Genomic DNA, 9,105 nt, shown 5'->3' with positions numbered 1-9,105 from the left:
TTAGGGGTGGCTCGAGATTTTTGCACACTAATAGTAAAAGTGGAAGTATGTCTAGGAGTTGGCAGTTTAAAGAGAAACAAAGATATACATCACATTTTAATCGATCGATCAATTTATCGTTGCTTTTGGAGGATCCCGGCTGATAACAGCCTTTTTTGTTGAGGTCCCACAGAAAAAAATGGAGGGGGCACGAGGACATGCATCAAACTTCCATTTTACGGACAATTGAATAAATGATCTCCCTCTCTCTCTATCACACACACACACAAACACACAAACCCCCATGGGGGGGGACTGACTAAGATCACATAGACTCATAGTCATTCTATATATTGTGCATCTACATACGCCTGCTGTGATATACACACAAATTAAATAAAACATTAAACAGAAAGAAAAGAAAAAGAAAATCGGACGCTTCGTGGCAAATAATAATTTCTTTTTTTCCTACTGAACAAATATATTTATTGACAAATCAAATTATAAATCTTCACAAATCTATATTCGAAATGACAAGCTGGATATTGATATGAAAACATATTTCTCATGTTTAGCTGTTTCTATAAGAAACTGTCAAGCATTGGCTGTAAATGGCAATATTGGTCATATTTTTGATTTTAATAATCGCCTTTGAGAATTGTTTAATAAACAATCAATTTTTTATATTACATATTTTATATCTACTTTGGACATTTTGTTACAAAGTTGTTGCTTTTATAGTTTTTTTTAAGAAAAATACCGTGGGAGGTTTTTCTTAAAATAGTAAATTTCATAAATTCAAATGCAAAAAAATGCAGCATACGGGTGATGAAATGTGTAACCAGGAGCTCATCAGCGTAACTTTGTGCTGAACATTGGGGGGGGGGCGAAGCTCTCTGTCTAAATAAATAAATAAATCTGGGTAAATTCCCGGATTATTAAACATGCAATCATTTTGCTGGTAATACCTGAAATGAGTAAAGAAAATCAACAGCCTATTTATGCAAGATAATTCATAATTTTAGGGGGGGGGGGTATATTGGTTGGGTCTGATTATTGGGGGGGGGGGGGGGGGGTGGAGCTCTGCAGGCGCTCCTTTATAAGTCAATTATTTCACTGCTCCCTGACCGCCCCACTATGCCTCATTCACATTCATGGAAGTGTGTTTCAACACAGCAGCAACCAACGAAACTGTCTGAATTATGCGTGACAAAAGGGGTATAAACAGATGAAAAGACGGGTTAAGTCAATCCATCAAAGCGACTCGTAATTGAGAGGAGAGCCCTCCAACCATATGGCCTCTGCAACACTGCCCTTTGTGCGCACTGAGCCGCCGGACGGTGAGGCAGGCGGACACGCTTGTCTCCATATCGCGCGACGGTATAGAGCCGCCCCCGGGGAAAACTACGGGTAGGCGTTCTTTTTCCCATATTATGTTCAAGCACAGCAGGTCAGAAGGTGAGTTGGTGTTTAGATGAGTTTGGCATTTTCTCCCCCACAGTCCTCCTCAACGAGAAGCCTTTATCTCGAGTAACTTCGTTTAAACAGAAATGTTACACTTCAATAACGCTTGGTTCACCCCGGAAATCATGTTGAGCAACGCGAGATAATCTGCATATTTAAAAAATGCATTTTTATTAACATTTGTACATTTGTACAATTTGTAGAGATGTCTGCTATTATGGTTCGTTTTGTATTTCTAAAGGCACGTGAAGTGTTACAAAACATCAAACCCTATTTAAGCCATGTTTAATACAAGCAACCGCACTTGTTCTGTGCAGTTATCGTTTGAGGGCTGATATATCAAAAGGTTAAAAACAGTCTTCTCAAGCTTACAAACTGATTCACAGAAGCATTTCAACCGCTTTATAGCACAAAGTAGGCTGCATTAAATGTGCAGTGAAATCTTTCTGATTGTAACCACAGCGGCCAATCGACAGCAGTGTTAGATTTAAGTATCAGTGTTTGAATCTGAAGAGTCCACGCGTTTTCAGAGCCTGGGCCTGTTCAGCAAGGCTTTTGGCAAATCACAGCGGAGGCGTCTATTTTTGAATCGCACCGCTATGTAAATCCTCTAAAGGCTGTCTGTTACTATCGCGTTATTGGGCAACACGCGACTGTCTCTGTGTTATTTAGTCACCAACGTCAATCTCATCTTCATCATCCAAGCAACACTTGGTGGTCAGTCGATAGTCACCGGTCGATGCAGGTGATGGAGGTAATAAATGCAGCGGGTCTAGGGTGTCGGTGGTGTGGAATCTGGAAGAGATCTGGTGTTGCTCGGTTTGGCCCGGCCCAGAAATCGTCCCCTCACCCATACCTCCTGCCGCCGCCGCGGACTTCTCCAGCTCAGCCAGCTTGGAGAGCTTTTCAAAGGCCACAGCGCCGGCGGCCTTGGCGGACTCCACGTCCGCTTTCATCTCCTCCAAGTCCCGCTTAAGCTTAGCCCGGCGGTTCTGGAACCATGTGATGACCTGTGCGTTGGTCAGACCAAGCTGCTGAGCCATCTGGTCCCGGTCCGCTGGGCTCAAGTACTTCTGGTACAGAAAACGTTTCTCCAGCTCATATATTTGGTGGTTGGTAAAGGCCGTGCGGGATTTCCGCCGCTTTTTAGGGGTGTTTCTCTGACCGAATAGGGTTAGCCCGTCTCTGCCTGTAGAAATAAGATCATACAGAATGTAAAACTGGAATAAAACACACGTTTATAAGTCACTAAAAACAGTGTTACACAAAAGAAACCAATTATAAGTCACCAAAAACTCCAGTACGACATCACTGAAATGATTCCGAAATTCATTCATTCAGATTCATTCATTTAGTTAGCGTGCTTTGTCAAATTTCAATGAGCACATTAAAAAACATACAGTGGTTTTCGAATAGGAAAAAATAGCACAGGATCATTCTTTGTTTAGAAAACAGTAGTACTTACAATTAGGTACAAGAAATAACGCTGAAAGCTTTTTCTCCAAACATCTACGGATATTTTTCATATTTCAGAAAAATAAGCTGCTGCTGTTGCGGTTGTAACAGTGAGGATGTTCTCCTTACCTACAATAAGAGAGGAAGAAAACAGCCTTTTACCTTCAGCAGCCTGCAGGACGCTGACCTCCAGGCCTTCAAAGGTTTTGCTGGCCAGCTCCTCCAGCGCGCAGAGCGGGGAGGTTTGACTGAGCAGCACCCGGCTGGACACGCCGTGACAAGCCGAGGGCAACTTCTCTCCGCTGAGAAAGTAGCTCCTTTTCACAGACGGTTTGTTGAGAATGTCATCTATGCTGAAAGGCGTCAGCGGTTTGTTGGTGTTGACCGGTGGTTGAAGCTGATCCAGCGGACTGCGACTACTGCCCTCAAGAACAGCTGGACGTTTAGAGTCTCCCTTAGAGGTCATGACGGCTCAGCAGCTGACTGAAAATGTCAAAGTTTGGACAAGAATGAAGGAAAACGAGCCACGGCAAGGATCACAGGTGTAACCTCATATCGCCCACTGCCTAAACACTTCTGACTCCCAGACTCCCACCGTCTCTCTGAAGCACTTTTTCGGAGTGACGTACAATATGAATATATATAAGACTGGCACTCACTCGGTGAACAGCGATGCACCAAGAGCTGGACCGACTAACTAACATGTTATTGTGGAAGGCCATCAATTACTCACTTCACCCCTCCCCTTATCTCTCTCTCTCTTTCTGCGTGCGTGAGCGCGCGTGCTGGGGGGGAGCTCTGAGACAGAGCAAACAGCGAAGAACAGTCCAATTACAAATCAGAGTAGGCTCTGTTTACACTTTATCTGTAAAACGACATCATTTGTCACCAAACGAGCAAATGTGTTCATCAGCACGATATCATCGTCATTTGCGTACACGGTGTAAGTAGCACAGAATTACTCTTCAGGCCAGTTACAGTCAGAAACAGACAATAAGCAAATTAGAAAATGAGAATGCGTGCTGAACTGTACAGACAGAGCCATGCACGAGCGTGACAGCGCGTTACAAGGCTAGTGGCGGAGCAGAGCAGGCCCTACCACACCTCCAGCCTCGCCACCCCCGCGGTAAGACGAGCGCTCTGCCAAAATCAGCGTCAGGCTCCCCGGACCACAGCCCGAGACAGGAACACATGGACAAACTGACAGGGAGGACACCGAGCACATATTTTTTTATGCCAATTAATCCTAAATAAAATCCAGTCAGGAAGATTATAAAATCATTTGTAGAGATGATTTCTTCTAAAACATTCTGCTATCAAGGCAGCAGTTTTCTGACGGTAAAGTTTTGGTTTTAGTTGTGTAGAAATACGCACGTTATCATGGGTTTTTATTTTGTTTCCATATTTTCAAATATTTGTATTACATTATGCACAATATGAAACTTCCAAAAGAGAAATAATTCGAAGTTGAACAATTAGTTCATCGATTTACTCGAGCGTTTTTATTTAGTCATTTATTTTTATATTTTATAGAGTTGGTCACACAAAGTTAAAAGGTATGTGCCTTTTTCACATCATGCTGTGAGCACGTTATTTTTTTTACATGAGATGATTTGCAGAAAAGCAGATAGAGACAAAATACTGTTAATCTGACTATCGTCAGGTTTTACATACAGTTACTGTCCCTCTATTTAGAAAGGCAGAGGCATCACGGTGTGATTATTTTACATGTAGTTTTTTTGTTTTGTTTTTTCATGTGTAATAATGTTCAACATTGCTATCAATACATTTTTCAAAAAATGCCTCTCTGTGCAAAATGGGTTCAAAAACATAAACAGCTGTGGGATCCTGTTAGTCTGTGATTGAAACAGCCCAGCGCTGCTATCGATGCAGGGAAAACCAACCCTGCAGGGAGACCTACCTCAGCTCCTGTGCAGGTGAAGCCAAAGGGAAGATTTGCTTCACCATATTTTCTAGTCTTTAGCTTAGAATGAAGTTGGTTTGGAAACATATTCAGCGACGCTTCATCTCCTGCTTTGCGTGTCTGTGGGCGCCTGTGCCAGCAGGGTCCAAGCGTTTTGTTTTTTCTTCCCCCCCTTTTCATACCGCGCCCCCCTGCAATGGCTCTGCGTCCCCCTTTGGGGGCGGGCCCCACACTTTGGGAAGGTCTGCATTAAGCTATCAGTTCCAACATTAACGATATACTTCACAGTTTTCAGTATTCCGCAATGTAAAACCTGGCGTGTTAGCTCAGATTGCCTTGAATTATTTGAGTTAATAAAATCAAACAGTTTAAGTGGATTTATTATTGTTAACTGAGTGACAGTGACTGAAGTACTCATAATTTAAAAACAAACAAACCAAAACCCCCCGAAGTAAAGAGTATTGAACTTGCGTACGTTATTTTATTAATATGAATTGAGCCAAATGAACTTGAATGCATCTTTACACAGTTTTTGTCATGATCCTGGGTCCTTTTGACCCAGCGTTTTGTGTTTTTCTCTTCACGATTTTGGTTCTGCTCTTCCTCTGATTAGTGTTTACCCTGTTCCCCCCGTGTGTTCCTGTATCTAGTCTGCGTTTCTTAGTTTGTGTCCTTTCATGTGTAAGTTCCTGTTTTATTGTGAAGGTCTGCGTCTTATGTGAGTGTTTTCAGTTTGCCTCCCTAGTCTGGTCATGTTAATCACTCCCAGCTGTGTTTCCCACCTGTGTGTGTAATCTCCCTGTGTTCTCTGAGTGTATTTAACCTGGCTGGCCCTTAAAAATGCATCCTTTTAAGGCCCTAGTGTACAAAAATGTACATGCCCCAAAAAGTGCTATAAAAACTTTATATATTCATATTTTTTTTCACTTTAAATTGGTCAGTCTTTTAAAACTACTTCTCCCTGAAATATTCATATGAAGTTTTAATTATATTTTCGTTGTTTTAACCCTTTAAATCACAGTTTTATTACATGAGCGCCCTGTTTTTTTAGCCCCAAAAAACAAAAAAACTAAATATTTTCCAAAAAAAACATTTGAAGTAATATTTGTTTGTTATTATAATTAGGCCTTTAGATGGACCAAAGATTGGCACCAACAGTCATTTTGATCGCCTTTTATTTTTTTTTGCAGGAGCGCATTTCATAAAATGCACACACTATCGGTCCTAATCGACCACGCCCAAAAAAGTGCTATAAAAAATTTATATATTAATATTTTATTCCACTTTAAATTAGCCAATCTTTTAGACCTACTTCTCCTTGAAATATTCATGTCAAGTTTTAATTACATTTCGCGGATTTTAACCCTTTATATCCCGGTTTCGTCACATGAGCGTACTGCTTTTTTTGCCCCAAAAAACATAAAAATTGAATATTTTCCAAAAAAAACATTTGAGGTAATATTCAATTGTTATTATAATTAGGCCTTTAGATGGACTAAAGATTGGCACCAACATTCATTTCGATCGCCTTTTGTTTTCAGGACCAGAAAATGGTCTCCAGGCGGCAAATGCTCCTCCTCTAGGCCGAAATAAGTGCATCGTCCCGGGGTAAGTCGCGATGATCACCGGGGCACGATCACCGGGGACCCCTTTTTCCAGCACACACATCCGATACCACGTGACAACAAATACGTCATTTCCTGTTGACTAAAAAAAAATGCACCCTCTCACGGTCCTAGGGGCCGAAAATGGTCCCGCCCGATCAGCGGGCGAAGCCGCTGCTGCACGCCGGAAATGAGGCTTCATTTCCCGCAGGTCTGTTTAAGCAGCCCGCTGTTTTCCAGCCCGGGGTCAAATGTGGAGCAAGGGCGCCACCCGGTGGACAAATAAAAAAATTACAACTCTAAGGCCCGTCCTGCAAAACGAAACGGAAACATAAGTAATCACCAAGACATTAACGGTAATAATTCTGCAGTGAAAAATAGCGTTTATAATGGAAGTCAATGGGGCCGGAAACGGCCCCTAGGGCTCTAAGAGGATGTCTATTGTTAGCTTAGCCACTGAAGCTAATTTAAGGAAGTCAGACTTGAATTTTGAAATGAAACTTTTTTTTAGAAAATTTGGCTATATTCTATTCAACACAGTGCAAATGGCTTGTAACTGAAAAACTACAATGTACAAAAATGGTCCCAGGGCCAGCAGGGGGTTAATTAAGGAAACTGATTGTCTTAAATAGTTTAAGCTGCAGCAACACAACACAAGCAAACTTGTCTGAAACAACTTAAATTTCCTTATTCAGCTGAATCTCTAATATTGACGGACACTTGACTGCGTGGCCCTTTTTTTTCAAAAGGTATTCAAAACTTTTCATCTTTGCTACACTAACCTGTATTTCATAGTTCACCTCAAAAAATACAAATAAAAACTCCCCATGTTCAATGAAAGACTCTGGAAAACCTTTGTTTTCAGCAAAATATCACTTTTTTTTTTTAATCTGAGCTGGCATAAGTGAAAGCTCTTCACTCTGTGAAGTGAAGCCTCTGATCAAAACTAATCAGGGGGGGGGGGGGGGGGGGGGATCAATAATAACCCACATGGCTCTATAAAACACAAAAGTTCTGCTATCAAACCAGTCTGCTGAAACTGTATAAGCAACTTCTTTTGTAGTCCCCTCTCAGGGGCATCTTTAAGAGCACCAGAAGTACAAGTAATACGAGTTTTTATTCAAAACACACACACACACACACACACACACACACACACACACACACACACACACACACACACACACACACACACACACACACACACACACACACACATTGATCCTCAAATATGATGGACACGACATGTGTTTCACAGGAAACTCCTGCAGGTACCTGAGCAACTGCTCCCTTCTGTGTTGCTTCTCATTTGTCCTGGAAAGTAAATAAATATTCAGCAAATGCATTATCACAAAAGAACACACTGTAAGCTAAGAATGAAGAGGTAAAGTTTCTGCTTTCTTAAAAAGTCATAATGAAGATAACAATTTTTTTTTAAACCCCATTTGACAGCTGTAAGGCTGAAACTGCCTTCTGAACTGGTTCCAGTGCAAACAATAATCATCAAAATGGACCCCCCCCCCCCCAAAAAAAACAAACAAACAAACAAACAAACAAACAAACAATTAAATTAAAAACTAGTTCATGTCTTAAATAATAATGACCTTGTAGTACCATATCACCCTATTAGAGCACTCCGCTCTCGCTCTGCAGGCCTACTTGTTGTTCCTAGAGTATTTAAAAGTAGAATGGGAGGCAGAGCCTTCAGTTTTCAGGCCCCTCTTCTGTGGAATCAGCTTCCAGTTTGGATTCAGGAGACAGACACTATCTCTACTTTCAAGATCAGTCTTCAAACTTTCCTTTTTGCTAAAGCATATAGTTAGGGCTGGACCAGGTCTGCTATAGGTTATGTGGCTATAGGTGTAGGGTGCTGGGGGATTCCCATGATGTACTGAGTATTTATTCTTCAGTCACCTTTTTCACTCACTATGTGTTAACAGACCTCTCTGCTGAATCACACTTATTAATCTCTGTCTCTCTTCCACAGCATGTCTTTATCCTGTCTTCCTTCTCTCTCTCCAACCAATCACAGCAGATGGCCCCGCCCCTCACTGAGCCTGGTTCTGCTGAGGTTTCTTCCTGTTAAAAGGGAGTTTTTCCTTCCCACTGTTGCTAAAGTGTTGAGGTCTGTTGAGGTCACTGTTGAGGTCTGGGAAGCGCTTCCGCTCCCTTAAGGCCAAAACAGAGAGAATGAAGAGGAGCTTCTTCCCCCAGGCTATTCGGGCCCTGAACCAGGTGTAGGACTGGACTCTCACACACGTCACCACACGCACCACCACACATTTCCTATAATCCTATAATTCCTATAATTTATAATCCTTGTCTTTATAATCTCTTCTGCTATTTGCACATTCTTTACTGTAAATTCCCAAGTTAATTTGTAAACTTTTGTAGTAAATTGTAAATATTGTAAAACTTTTCTTCTGTCATTTAATGGTCGGGCATTGTACAGCTACAAGCATTTCACCCCCATGTCATACTGTGTATGGTTGTGTGTGTGTGACAAATAAAATTTGAATTTGAATTAAAGTGCTTGCTCATAGGGAGTCATATGATTGTTGGGTTTTTTTCTCTGTATGTACTATTGTAGGGTCTACCTTACAATATTAACCCTTGTGTGGTGTTCATATTTTTGTTACTCAGCCAGTGTTCATGGGTCTGGTGGACCCGCTAGAGTTT

The 9,105-nt window shown here is 41.6% G+C and overlaps 1 protein-coding gene across 1 annotated transcript; it reads right to left on the bottom strand.

Annotated features, from left to right (window-relative positions):
* Window positions 1–1,591: 1,591 nt before the first annotated feature.
* Window positions 1,592–3,627, bottom strand: LOC113035451 (transcription factor LBX1). The gene is made up of 2 exons (XM_026191027.2): window positions 3,061–3,627; window positions 1,592–2,632 (listed from the first exon to the last, which is right to left on the bottom strand). Exons 1-2 carry the CDS (start codon window positions 3,362–3,364, stop codon window positions 2,112–2,114), a joined length of 825 nt encoding a protein of 274 aa, XP_026046812.1. The 5' UTR covers window positions 3,365–3,627; the 3' UTR covers window positions 1,592–2,111.
* Window positions 3,628–9,105: the final 5,478 nt, after the last annotated feature.

This window comes from Astatotilapia calliptera, chromosome 13, assembly GCF_964374335.1.
Source record: "Astatotilapia calliptera chromosome 13, fAstCal68.1, whole genome shotgun sequence".
Taxonomy (NCBI): Eukaryota; Metazoa; Chordata; class Actinopteri; order Cichliformes; family Cichlidae; genus Astatotilapia; species Astatotilapia calliptera.
This window is presented reverse-complemented; position numbering and strand designations above follow the sequence as displayed.